The sequence below is a fragment of the Artemia sp. Qi Xiang Cuo genome, chromosome 19 (assembly GCF_049724085.1).
Source record: "Artemia sp. Qi Xiang Cuo chromosome 19, ASM4972408v1, whole genome shotgun sequence".
NCBI classification, from domain to species: domain Eukaryota; kingdom Metazoa; phylum Arthropoda; class Branchiopoda; order Anostraca; family Artemiidae; genus Artemia; species Artemia sp. Qi Xiang Cuo.
The window spans coordinates 16,013,560-16,028,091 of NC_142812.1; the positions used below are offsets into that span (position 1 = coordinate 16,013,560).

Below are 14,532 nucleotides of genomic sequence, written 5' to 3' on the forward strand. Positions count from 1 at the left end.
GGGCATAACTTAAAACCCTTGCCCTGAGGGCTGTGGGGGAGTGTCCTCCTCAAAAACATAGTTACTATCTGGAAATCCACAACACTGAACAAAATGGCTATCTAAGAATTGTGATTGGATGGTTGGGGAAATGGTGGGCTTGAGAGGGGGGTTAGTTGCCCTCAAATCACTTTAGACTATTAAAAAGGGCACTAGCCCTTTGAATTCCCAATCGAATGAGCCCTTTTTCAAGTTTCTATGACAAAGACCAATAAAAACTTATATGCCCCCAGGGCATAACTTATAACCCTTGCTCTGAAGACTCTGAGCGGAGTGTCCTGCTCAAAGGTATAATTTCCTGAACTTTTGGAACAAAAAGGCTATCTCAAAATTGTTATAGGATGTGTTTGGGGAAATGGTGGGCGTGGAAGGGGTGTCAGTTGCCATTCAATTACTTTTGAACAGGTAACAAAGCACAGATTATTGCAGTTTCTGCTCAAACAAGCCCTTTCTTAACTGTCTACAGCAATACCCTTAGTGAAAACTGCATGCTCCCCCAGGGCATAACTTACGACTATTGATTGAGGAAATGCAAGGGAGTTGTCTCCCCCCAAGACCTAGTTTTCAGAACTAATAACAATGCTAAAGATAATGAATATATCCAAATTTTTATTGGATGTGTTTGGGAAAAGGTGAGTGGGAGAGGGGGGTTAGTTACCGTCCAATCATTTTCAACTATTAAAAAGGCCACTAGCCCTTTGAATTTCCAATCAAATGAGCCTTTTTTGAAGTTTCTATGACAACGCCTTCTATAAAAACCTTATATACCCCCAGGGCATAGCTTACAACCCTTGCCCCGAGGGTTGTGGGGGAGTGTCCTCCTCAAAAGGATATTTTCTATCTGGAAATCAACTACGCTAAACAAAGTCGCTATCTCAAAATTTTGATTGGATGTGTTTGGGGGGATGATGGGCGTAGGGGGGGCTAGTTGCCCTCCAATCACTTTCGACTATTAAAATAGGCACTAGCCGTTTTAATTTTCATTTGAAAGAGCAAGTTTTGAAGTTTCTACGATAATACCTTCTATAGAATTCATATCTGCCCCAAGGGAATAAATTAAAACCCTAGCTCCGAAGGTTGTCGGGGAGTTTCCTCCTCAAAAACATATTTTCTATCTGGAAATCAACTACGCTGAACAAAATGGCTATCTTAAAATTTTGATTGGATGTGTTTGGGAGAATGATGGGCGTGGGGGGGGGGGCTAGTTGACCTCCAATCACTTTCGACTATTAAAAAGGGCACTAGCCACTTCAATTTCCAATCGAATGAGCCCTTTTCGAACTTTCTACGACAACTCCCTCGATACGAAGTGCCCGGGTATGGAGAACCAAAAATCAACACATTGTGCCCACATCGTTCTTTACTTAGGCAGCGCTAGCGCGCTGCCTATGATATATCGTAGCCATTACGCCGAAACGTCTAAGGTAATTGGCAAATACCCTTTTCTAAGCAGTTCTCAAAGGGAATATCAGCAGGATCGAAGTTTGATTGAATATATTGAATCATAAAGTTCAGATTGAACTTAAAATTGAACATATCTTTATAGTTCAAATTGAACATATCAGGCACAATGTGTTATCGAACATACTTTACCCCACTGATTGTCTCTTTGAATGCTGCTCGGCAAACACTTTTTTGGCAATTATTTGTGAAGTTCAAACATATCAGGTACGATATGTTATCGAACATACATTGTCCTGCTGATCCTCCCTTTGAATGCTCCTCGGCAAAAGCTTTTTGGCAATTATTTAGAAAGATTGAAAAAGTCAGATACAACCTTTTTGCGTGTGTAACAGGGACAATATGTAAAAAAAAAAAATATGGAAGAAAAAGGTAGGTACAGACATATAGAAGAGGGGAGTAGATGAGAAAGTGCAATGATTGAAAAGCAGATGTGTTAATTTTTCTGTAGTGTAATTAATCAGCTTATTCTCCTAAAGTTCAATTTGGTGATTTAATTTAACCTACAGAGTCTGTCCCAGAAGTTCTGGTAATTTATTGTAAGAAATCATTTATTCAAGATAAACGTGCATCTGACGTAATACTTTTTAAATACTATCCTTCCAACAAGATCCACCTGTTCCAATGTTTTACCACCCCTCATCGGCTTCCTGGAAGGCATCAACGAGGATCTTTCATAGACAGGTGGTTGAAGCGTCTTTTAAACCTCCCACTATCTCATTGCGATGTCCTCTGAATGGAGTCCTTCGGCAGACAAACGCAATATCGTTGACTAGCACAATTTTCTACTGTGACCTGAAACTGGGTCGAACCGATTATGCTAGCTCTGTATGCTAGGATTAATGAAGCATGTCGAGAGTGATTTTATTTTAAGGCGGGGCTTAATAAGGAGGAACTAAAGTGGACAATATCAACGAAAGGGACATTTTTGCCATTGGTTCATAGAAGAAACCATCTGGGAAGGGCGAAGTTGCGTTAGATCCTTATTTTTGCCCACTGTATGGGAATAAGGAGTATTAACTTAATTCATTTTTCGTGTTTTTGTGGAAAATTAAACTATCTGAGGGGGGAGATTTTTCTGGAGTGGAATACAAGGGAGGAATGGGTGGATATAATATTTAGTGATAGAAGTTTTATGGGGAGTAAGAAGTTGGGTAAGTTTGTGGGCATAGGCATGAGACATGGGACCATTTCCTGTAATTTATTTATAATTTAATCGGAATTTAAGGATGATTATTCGTTTATGACTTGTATAGTATGATATAATTTATATTAGCCATGGGCCGTAAAGGGTTTTAGAGTTGATAAATATCATATCACTCTCATTAAGACCTCATCTAATTATCTTATTAAGATCCAACTTAATTCACTTAATAAACAGGCTAATAACATAATTTAACCTTGTTGGTCTAATTAACATAATTAAACTTAAAAGTGGTCACTGGTTGCAAATCGTTTCGTATTTATTTGTATAGATCGTACAAAATAATGTATGCATTAATAAAATCAGTCAAGGTTAAAAAGCACTTGTAAAATATTTCCATAAACACACCGGTTTTTAGGCAAATTGACAATAGATCTCAATAAAGAGGTTAAATCACATAAAATCACAAAGCAGTGTACAAATAAAATATAAAAAGCATAAAATATTCAAATTTAAAATAACTATTTTTCAATGCCTCATTATCTAAAAGGTGGATCTACATATTGACAAAGCAAGTTTTATATTCCCTCTGAAATATGCGACCATTCGACAAGGCTGCAGCTGTAGTTTGCTCCGAAATGATAACTAAACAAAAAAACTACTAAATTAGCACATAAATCGCTAGGTTATTGAAGAAAATCACTAAATCAACCAAAAATCATCAAAATCTAGTGATTTATTAAAATCTAGTGAAAAATCACCAAAAATCTAGTGGCAACCCTGCTTGGGCTTCTTCGTAAAAAATATGAAAAATACCCTCTGAATATTTTCCGGAAAAATTGCCTATGGATAGTCTGAGGTACCCGTTGGACTGATCGCGTGTCAAACAACGAGCAGTACAAAAACGTGGATTTATCTTACTTTCTAGGGATAATAAGGGAAAGATAAAGATGGCTGCGACACCTTTGACGAATGAAGATGACAGATTCGCGATTGCTCTTTCTTTCTGGTGCCAGTTGCCCTCGTTGCCCTCCAATCACTTTCGAATATTAAAAAGGGCACTAGCCTTTTCGAAGTTTCTACGACAACTCCTTCGATACGAAGTGCCCGGGTATGGAGGAAAAAAAATACATTGTGGCAACATCGTTCTTTACTTAAGCAGCACTATTGCGCTGCCTATGATCTTGAGGGAGAAACGGCTCGTAATGCTAAAATTTGACTAAACATCCAAAAATTTTCAGTATTCAACTGAAAAACGTCTTACGAGGTCGAGGCCGAAGGCCTCAGAGGATGAAAATAAGGAAGCTGCTTAAGAATCAAATAAGTAAATAATTGGTGGTAGAGAAGCAAGAAATATTAAGTCTGGTAAATCAAACCTGTTATATTCATTCTACAAGAAAATATTTTTTAATTATGGGTACTGACGTTTTTAAGCTTTACTAAAATTGCTCAGCTTTTCAACATACATTTTACAATTTTTATAAATAGTGCTTTATAGGATTTTTTCCAAATTGCGCGTTTTCAACGTTAGTGCCGCTGAATTTAAGTAGACAAAATTACTTTTTTGCTCATATGTTGATTTCTTTATCTCCTAAGAATCAATAATATCTTTCCCATTATTAAACCCCGAAATGCTATTCTTTGTTTTAATTTTGAATATAAAGACAGTCACAGTTTTTATGTATAATAATTAAATAATTTGTTTCTGATCAACTATGTTACAAAAAAAGTGAAGAAACAGAAAACGCTAAAAAAAAACAAAAAAATGCTGACCAAACATACGTTTCCTTTTAAAAAATTAAGCAAAAGCAGAACAAAATCTGATCAAAGCCGTTATAAAGACCAACAAGAAGGCTTTGATAAATATGCAAGCTTTTATGAATTTTTTAGAGAGAAAATAAGGGAAAGATAAAGATGGCTGCGACACCTTTTACGAATGAACATGACAGATTCGCGACTGCTCTTTCTTTCTGATACCAAACAAAAATAAAGGATGCTGCCCGACATCTACATTTTTAAATCAAACAATGATTTACCTACGGCAATAATTTTACATGAATATAATGAACAATAGTTAAAAAATAATATAATAAGGCAAACATTTTATGTTTTTTTTAACAGTTTCATTAAATTTTGATGATATTTCATGACAATAGTATGTTAAACAATGGTTTACCATTGTTTAATAAACGTAACTTACCCTTTACAATGGTTTACCATTGTTTAATAAACGTAACTTAACTTACTTACGTAAGTTACAATAAACGTAACTTACCCTATTGCCATTTGTACGTATTTTTGTTTGGTCAGCAATGACGTAATTTACCTTATTGCAATTTGTACGTATTTTGTTTGGTCAGCAATGACAATCCGTATGTACGTACGGAAGAACATCTAACTAAGGGGTAAAATTGAAACAGGGCTAATTCTACATAAGAGCTACAAAATTGCGTTAGCTCCAGAGTCGAAATGAAATAGGGCTAACTATTCATAATATATGCAGTTTTAGGAGGGAATTGTACAAGTACTTCACGTCGGGGAGAGGGGGGGGGGGATTAATGACAAATTTGCCAAGCAAAAAATAATACGTGAGAGGATGTACTTTTTCCATTATTTTCTTTTCCCCAAAATTACAGTTTTCAAAGTGTTGGTGAAGAAGTGTCCTATTTCCTTTGAAGAATTTGTATAAGAAAACAAATTTGAATACTAAAACATTTGTTTGAAGTCCAAAATATCCTTAATTTGATTCTTTTCATAAAGCACTCTAGAAATTTTGCAGAAGGTTCATTTCCTGTTATGTAACTCAATGATATTGACATCCAAACCTTTCGATAAATCAGGCACTGATTCCAACTACTTCACGCGTTTTTTTTATTAACTCTATCAAAAGAAACTAGGCACAAACAAACAACATATAAAATATAACTATTTACTCCAAAATGTTCCTAGTAAGAAAAAAAAATAATAAAAATGCGTAGGGTGGTGTTTTGAGTAGCCTCGATGGCTCAAAATCCATGCAACGCCATTGGCTTAAAGCAATTTGATTATTTATATTGTCCTGTGATATAATGGCTTCTTACCCAGGCCGTATACAGAGGGATAGGGGGTTTTAACCCCCCCCCCGAAATTTTTGTCTGATTCGTAAAAACGAAACAAAAAAAAATACATATAAACGAACCCGGGTGGGCCTGAAAAAAATACTGGATATGGCCTTTCTTCTTACACATGTTTTTTCACTTATATGAGACGAAACTAATAAGGATAGAGAGGGGCGTTTATAATGGAGAAAAGGCAACAGTTCTTATCGTAATGTAGTACGCAAGCGTTTCTTTTGTTGTTCTGCTTAGCGTTTTGTCCGGCAATCTCAAATACTGCTTAAAAAGCTTTAGACAAAAAATGCATATTTGGTACTGTAGGTTCGTGGCAGCCATTTTTAAAATGAAACTTAGTGTTTTGCCTTATTAATAAGTTTCTGCATGGAACTACTTTCGAACAGAGTTTTATTTTCTTCATCCTGTTTGTAGAAATAGCTACTGTTTTAAGTTTAATCAAAGTATAATCACCTACGGAACAAGTACTGACAAAACTCTCCAAAAGTGACCCCGCGTACCTCAGCGCCTCTAGACGCAAAGTGCTGTACTACTTAATCGATCCGAGCCAAAATACCGAGTGACCGGGATGATTGTGTAACTACGGGTTTTAGTTGCCAGGTTCGCATAGGTATACAAAGGGTCACTTTTTTTGTGTGGAGAGGATAGGTTTTGTCAGTACTTGTTCCGTAGGTGATTATACTTTGAGTTTAATCAAATAAGCTGAGCGAAGATGCTATGAAATAATTAACGCTGAATTAGCTTGTCTTTGTATAAAATAAAAATTGTGTTGATATTTTTTTTTTCTTTTTTTTAGCAAATAATTGTAACTATTAAAACTGGAACTGCAATTTCCCTTTTTTAGTAATAAAAGTGGATAAAAATCAAATACAAAATAGCAATACATTTATACGACATTAAAAAAAAAAATTTATAACTGTAAAAAACGACTGTTAGTCAATAATAACCGTTTCCAGAGAAGAAGGGGAACTGAAATTTGTTGTTCCTCTTTTGAAGAATCATGCTTCTTAATGCTTTCCAGCTCCCTTTCCGAGGAATTGACCTTGAATTCACAAGAAAACATAATAAATTGCACTATACCCCGCCACAAAATAAGAGAACCATAATGCAGGTGTCAAGGCCGTAATCAAGGATTTATTTCCGGGGGGAGGGGTAAAAAAAAACCTTGAAAAACGCATTAAAAATTTGTTTATATGTATTTTTTGCGTTTTTGAAAGTTCGACAAAATACTAGGGGGGGGGGGTTTAAACTCTTAATACATCCGTCCTAGATACGGCCTTCATAGATGGTAAAGTAAAGAAATATATGGCACGAATAAATCATATGGCAGCACTTATTTCAATAGTACCTAAAATTAATATTATGGCAATGGAGATTTCCACGAAAAAATACAGAATTATGAAGGACATATGGGGAAGGAGTGTTCACCAGCAAGTCCATATAAAAGGGTTCACCACCGCGACGACTTTACAGCAGTATATTATCGTGCCATTTCTTCAGAACTATAATGATCTGAGTCAAGTGAGAACGTGGGTAGGGGGCTTTGGGTATGTTCCCTTAATTATCGATATATTATGATTTTTGTAGGCTCATTTATTATCCATATATACCGCTTATTTTTGGATCTCGTCGGATTTCCCCCGAAACATCAAGCCCACCTTGGCACAAAAATGTTCGTGGATGCCTAATAATAAGCTTAAGGTTTTTGTACTTGAAGTTTTTCTAGTTAGAATTAAAAAAAATTGACATCAAAATATTCTGTCTATTGCAAAAAAAAACATTAATTTAGCTTCATTTAATTTATATCTTAATATTTGATTTTGTGTATTTAATTATATGGACATTTTAAGCTAATTCGCAAGAATTCTCATAAATAAAATGTCAGTAATCGAAATTACGCTTCAGAAATTGAACTTAAGCAAGAATTCCTTCCTTTGCGAGGGGGAGGGGGCACAAAATAAGTGAACTACATGAAGCTATGACATAAATCTTAAGTTGAGGGGAAGGGTCATATGTCCTTCTTTTCCCACGAGTGCTTTCACTAGAATCAAAAATATGTTAATTTTGTAGATGGCTTGAAAACCTCTTGTGTAAAACAAATAAAAAACCGGGATTTTTCGTACTTTTAGTAATTAAAAAAACCTGATAATAAAAAAATGAGTTTGAAATGCAGATTTTTATGTGGTCTGGTCAGCTTTACGAGAGACTAAGGTTTATTATTTTCAACAACGACGTAAATAGTTGAACAGCCCCTTCAGGATGTTTGTTCTATTTTAAGGTATTACGCTATATAGTTTATTTAATATCATAGTTTTTCAAAAAAAGAAGAAAAAGAGCGAGTATTTCCGAACTTTCAGTTTTATTTATCAAGCTTATTTTTTTCCATATAACTTTATGAGCTCTCAAGCTTATATAGACGAAGAAGAATAAAACTTGTTTTGATGGATGAAGAAGAATAAAACTTGTTTTTGACAGATGAAACTTATTTTGATGGACGAAAAAGAATAAAATTTGTTTTAGTGGATGAAGAAGAATAGAACTTGCTTTCTATGGATGAAGAAGATTAAAACTCTAAAACATACTAGCAAAGATAAGAGTTAGTAGTCGCTCACTAAAAAAAAGTATTAGAGACAGGGAGGTTCGCTGGAAAAGTATCTCTACTTTCGTCGTGGAGCTGTCTTCGTCGTGTGAATTCCATCCTTAGCAGAACTGGATGCAGTGGGCCGCATGAAACTAAATCCTCCACTGGTTCTAGCTGGTGATTTTGTGACGATTGGTGTAGCTGGTTTCAGCTGGCTTAATTTAACAGGAGGTTTACTAGGATCCCCCCTCGTCGCAGTTCTTACTCGAACTGATTCACTACGTAACAAAGGAGTTCTGGGGGGAGCTAAAGAAGACCCTGACCTTCTTAAAGAACCTGTAGGGCTCAAAGAACTTGTAGGACTCTGTGGGACAATATCTGATCTTCTGTTTGTCCGGTTTAATGATCTTAGTTGTGGAGCCTGTCCTATTGTAACTTTGGTAGGAGGCCTAGCATTGGTTTTTGATTTTGCACCTGTTGTTGTTGCCGTAGCTTTGGGAGCTTCGTACAAGCTGTCACGTGACTGCATTTTTGGCAAGGCAAATACGGTTCTTGTTGTGGTAGAAACCGGTTTGACTGTTTTTATATCTTTCTTTTGAGATTCCTTGACACCAGTGAGAGTTCGAACTAAGGAGCCGAGACGTAAGGGTTTCGATTCAGTTGGTTCCTTTTTAGATCTGAATAAGGATTTTGGTTTTTCATTTGTACTGGCTGAAGAGACTGTTCTTCGAAGTCCAGTTGTATTCTCTTTCTTAGATGTGATGCTTGCAGATGACAAACGCCGTGAACCCATGTCTTTAGTCGGCGGAACATTTTCTTTTGCTCTTCCGATTTGTTTTACGGAGGTTTTGTCTTTGTCCGTTGAGTGTCTGAAAGAAAAATACTTGTTAATTTTTGGTTAAACATGATATTAGCCTTTCCTTTTAGTTAATGCCATCTTCAATAAGCAATAAATGAAAAAATTAAAGGGTAAATAGAATACGCATAATGTGTGTTAACATTGTCTTTAAACCTTAATGAAATGTTGATGTCTTAGTTTTTATTTCTCTTTTTATTCTCGTAGATTATAGAATAGCTTCCTATCTTTTACAACTAGGCCAAATAAAGTAAAATTACAAAGTTGGGGCGAAAATAACAGCAAATGAGGAAAATTATGCAGAAAGATCGCTGTTAAAAATATTAACCTTGCATAAGAAGATGCAGTTTTTGTCAAAAGTTGCATTTTCTTTTAAATTTCATACTGGATACAAATGAGCTCAGACAATTGGCATTCAGAGTGCATTCAAGCATCCCTTATCCGATCAATATTAAGTTCCCTTGGTGTAATACGTAAAAGATAACAACAATTACTTATCCAGCAACTTGTCAACTGAAACCACTGTATATAAATATAATACAGTATGATCATTCCCATTCTCAACCATTATAGAAGGACGGACCGAGATGCAAGTGCTCCGGAGAACATTTAAACAAGTAGAAACATAAGCGACATTAGATTTTTTCACGGGTAGACAAGTCAGATTTCTCTTGAACGTGAAACTTAGCTTCACCTTTATAACACTAAATTTTAAAGAATCTAATTTTAATTTAATTTATTCCAATACATATATAAAAATCGGTAATTAGAAGTGCAATGTTATTATTAGATTTTTGTTAGAAATTACAAGTAGGTTTTTAAGTCTCGAGTTGGTTTCAAAGCCATTTTGAGAAAGTTTCTGCCAAAATAGGTGTTCCAGGGTAATATACACTTGACCGCTGATGGCAGATTAAATGGGAGGAGCTGTTTGTACGTGCCGGGAATGTAGTAGCCAAAAATCACTGAGACGTAATCTTACTGTATATTATTTATATGCAGTGACTGAAACGCTATAGGCAACAAGGCGAATAGCACATTCATCATGCGTGCTTCGCTGTCAACACAGCTTATTTACAAGCCCCTGAAGCTGTGTCACATCACAATAACTGTCTCTTTTTGTTCTCTGCATATAATTGCATATAATATATTTGCGTTTTTCCTTGTCTTCACTGTGTGTGAATCTACCTTGTTATACTCTTCGTCCAATGTTTTCTCTTAATTCAAGGTTTTGCCAGTGTGGTGTTAAAGCTTATTTATACGTATCATGAAAAGTCCTTCGAGCTGACAAGAGTGGTATATTTAGAAATGTTCTACTTAAATATTCTATATTTTTCAAATATTTCTTCCATAATTTTGAAATTTATTTTGAATTAGGCCTTTCGTACATTATCTGGTATCTATTCAGATAATAAATCTGTGTTGGTTCACTAAGAAAATCTTATTTGGGGCAATTGAAAATTAGATGGTAATGCCATAAATATGGAAGTAGTAAATTTTTAAAAGCTCCAGCATGTAAACTTCACGTAATTACGTATTTTACGTAAGGTACAGTCTGAGAAGATAAAGCTGGGACAAAAATGGACGACCATACTTGATCATTTCCTTAACCTAGCCTATATTCTAAATGTAGGCCTATATACTAAGCCTATACCGGAAGCCTATACCAATCTATATACTAAAGTATTCATTACTGTTCTATAGTCAAGAACAAAAGAGTTTTGCAGAAATTTAGACGCAATAAAATTAGACTTCAATTGAAACGCATATTCTAATAGCTTAAGCTTGTTTTTAATTTCAGATTTCTTCATCGTATTGCACAGATTTCTATAACTAGTTTTTTTTAACGCGCATTTGAGACTAGCTGAGGTTCGTCACCTCATCCTACGACTGAGTCCGTTTCTTTTGAATTGAAGTTATCAAGTATTTTGCAGTAGGTTGTATTGGTTGCATCAAGACATGGCTAATTGTAGACAGAGAAAAGCCAAGACAGATAGTTCAAGTAATTGAGAGGCAAATGTTTAAATGGCTGGGGCACGGGTAAATGGCGGGAGTATGCATGACTCGCTGAGGTTTGTCACCTCACCATACCTTCCCCCTGTCTGTAAGGTAAGCTTTTAAACAAAATGCGGCACAAAAAGTGCTGGTAGCTTTTAATTAATAGGCCCGTTTTTTAGCACTAAGATCTTGCATCTTTCTGCAGAGATTATCGTTTTTTAACTCATCTTTGTTCTAAGATCTTACAGCTCACAGATGTTAGCAAAATGTGTGAAGACCGCCACTGTTCTGCCATATAGAACAATGATGAGAGAACTTTGATGATCTACTCATCATTGTTCTCAGACCGCTGATCAGAGCAGAATGATGACAGAAGTTTGCACAAAAACGATCAAAGATCTTTGTTCAAAGATTTCACTTTTAAGCGTTTTCTGACAAAAGATGTAAGATCTTAGCACATTGATGAGTGAAAAAACAGGCCTAATGTTACACCTGTAGTTGGCACTTTGGTGAGTTGACTTTTTAAGCGCCAGACCTGTCATTGTTTTCTTACTCTTTCCCTCTGTCTAAAAAAGTCAACTAAAATCCTCCAAGGTAGAAAAAGAAATTCAGGATACCCTAAATTAGGCAAGAATAAGATTAAAAAAGCGATAAGGTTTCTTAGGTGGTGGAGCTTTTTTATGCTCTTTACAAATATAATAGTAGTTTCGATCGTAAATACACTCCCCTCTCCACAATTATGTCAAATATGTCATAATATTCGCTATTTTCTCCTTAAATTAGTATGACTACTATATATGGTTACACATATTTCTTTATGATCCTTCAAAATATATAGATTGTATCCAACTCGAGAATTTCGCACGAAGAGTATTACAGGAACCGGTTCCTGTAATACCGGCTCCTGAACCGGTTAACTCATTTTTTGTCTCTATTTTTTAATTTTAGATTTAAGCAATCTGGAAAATTTTATCAGTAATATCAAGTCTAAAAGTTTTGGTTTAGAAATAGTTCATGCTGAATTCAGGTTTTCAATGATTTCAGATTTGTGTCTAGATTATTTCATATCATTCGTATTATGATCTATATTATTATTATTATTATTTATATATATTACTATATTATGTATAGTAAATTATAATGCAATATATTGTATAATAATGTATATAATATATCATTTTATACATCAATATATTATATATTCTGTTATTACATTATATTATGTATATTATTATTTATATTATTCAGATATTTTATTATTACAGGTTATGTACAGACTATGTACAGGTTATGTAAGGTCAGATTTTTATTATTTCGGTTATGGCTTTCATTTATTTAAATTTTTTGTTACATCTAAAAGTTCAACCTTTCAATAGAGTTCTGAATTGTCGTGAGGGGAGGGAGGTCTCCGTCTCAATATTTTTGACCAGTTGTTAAGAAAATTAAATACAAAATTCTGGCACGAAGAACGGCAATGTTATCCCGATTTTACCGTGATTCACCGCAAAATCATCATTTTTACACAATTTTGCCATAGTATTGTACACTGTCGATAAAACAATAAATAAAAATGAACTGGCCTTTTGACAAATTCTCCCCCCCCCCCTCATCCAAAGATGTTTTTTTCGAAAAACCGTATAGGCAAACAACAAAAGGGCGTACCGAAAATCAAATTATAATGGTATTTATTCAGTTACCCCTGGCCTAAATAAAACTGCAGACTCTCACCTGAAGGATCGAGTAAGACGAGATTTCCAACTATCATCCTTCGTTTTAGTACCATCAACAGCATCATCAATTTGTTCAATTGCCTTCTCTACATCACTTTTTTCGACCAAACTCCATCGAAAGCTTCTTTTGTTTTTCTTTGTTTCTGAAGTTGGCGTCGACTCGAGTTTATCTTCTATCCTATCGTTTGATTCGACTTTTTCCAGTTCCGAGTCGACTCCATCAGGTTCCTTTCTTTCAAATGCAGGTTCTTCATCAGACGAAGGTGCTCCTTCGGGCGCTTTTCTTATTCTTCTACTTCTTCTTATGGAAGAATACCGATCGAATTTTCCTTCTCCTAGGTCACCATCTTTCCACTTATTCTTATTCTCTTCACCTGACCATTTTTTGTCACGTCGTAATGACATCATATCATCATCATCGTCACTTGCATAAGTGGATTGTAAGGAGAGTAAAGGCCGTACTGAGGAAAACGATCGTCGAGTCACTGGTGGCGTTTCGATATTTTCACTATCAATATCAATTTTATCGATTTTGTGCTTTGGCGGTGAACTTGAAATTGGAACACGTGGTTTTTCAGATGTATCTGTGACTTTTATAAGAATTGGGCTTGATTTGGCATGCCCACTTCTGACAGACATATCGAGTTTAGGCTGAGATTCATGACCACTTTTCACCGACATGTCTAAGTCTAGAATAAGAATCGGCAATTAGGGGACAAAATAACACAAAGAAATTTTTTTGTCACGTTTTTATACAATAGAGAAGCGGAAAATTTGTTTGTATACAATTGCTTACCAGAAAACGTTTCGGTCTTTTGACTGGCTAGGAATTTCACACAGTCGAACCAGTCAGAGGAAACTCAGCTTTTTATATTTTTTTCTTAAAACTTTGCACAAGAAAACCAGAGGAGGGGAATTTCACGTAATTACGTATTTTACGTAAGGTATAGTCTGAGAAGATTAAGCTGGGACAAAAATGAACGACAATACTTGATCATTTCCTTTACCTAGCCCATATTCTAAATATAGGCCTATATACTAAGCTTATACCGGAAGAATTTGGCAGAATTTAACTTTTCTTTCTTTTACTATTTCAAAATTCCACATAAAAACCAATAAAATATTTAAAGCCGTGGGTGTTGGTTTCCCCTTCTGGTACACACTTGAGGAATTATGTCATCGCCTCGCGAAAATGCGTCGTATTAATCCATGTGCAGGTCTATTGTAAGTATATTTTTTGACTATTCTACGCAGGGAAATCTGGGAGACCACAAGCAGATTTCGGAATATAAGCAAATTAAAATCAATTCAGCAGCACAAGTATAGCAAGGTGATTTACGTGATACCCTAGAGAAGCATTATACATTTCTTCCAGCTGACGAAATGAGATGACCTTGAATCGTATGACTGTAAACACGAGACAACCCAAAATATTGGTACAACAAAAACCAAAAAGAAAATTTTTCGAATAAGAAAAGCAAAAAAACGAATTGAAAAAGAACAAGAAAGCGAAAAAAAAGAAAAAGAAAGAACAAAAACAAGAACCAAAAAATGGTGAATATGAGCAGGCAAATATTAAAAACAAAGCCAAGGAAACGGATTCATTCGCAAAGGAG

At 35.2% G+C, this 14,532-nt stretch overlaps 1 protein-coding gene across 4 annotated transcripts in view; it reads right to left on the bottom strand.

Moving 5' to 3' along the window:
* Window positions 1-2,921: 2,921 nt before the first annotated feature.
* form3 (FH2 domain-containing protein formin 3) overlaps window positions 2,922-14,532 on the bottom strand; it is a 205,438-nt gene continuing 193,827 nt past the window's right edge. For all 4 annotated transcript variants that reach the window (XM_089105464.1, XM_089105460.1, XM_089105462.1 and 1 more), the window contains exons 18-19: window positions 12,915-13,605; window positions 2,922-9,204 (exon numbers count right to left, since the gene is read on the bottom strand). In XM_089105464.1, coding sequence (XP_088961590.1) covers window positions 8,412-9,204; window positions 12,915-13,605 — 1,484 coding nt within the window. In that variant the 3' untranslated portion in view covers window positions 2,922-8,411. The remainder of the gene's footprint in view (window positions 9,205-12,914; window positions 13,606-14,532) is intronic.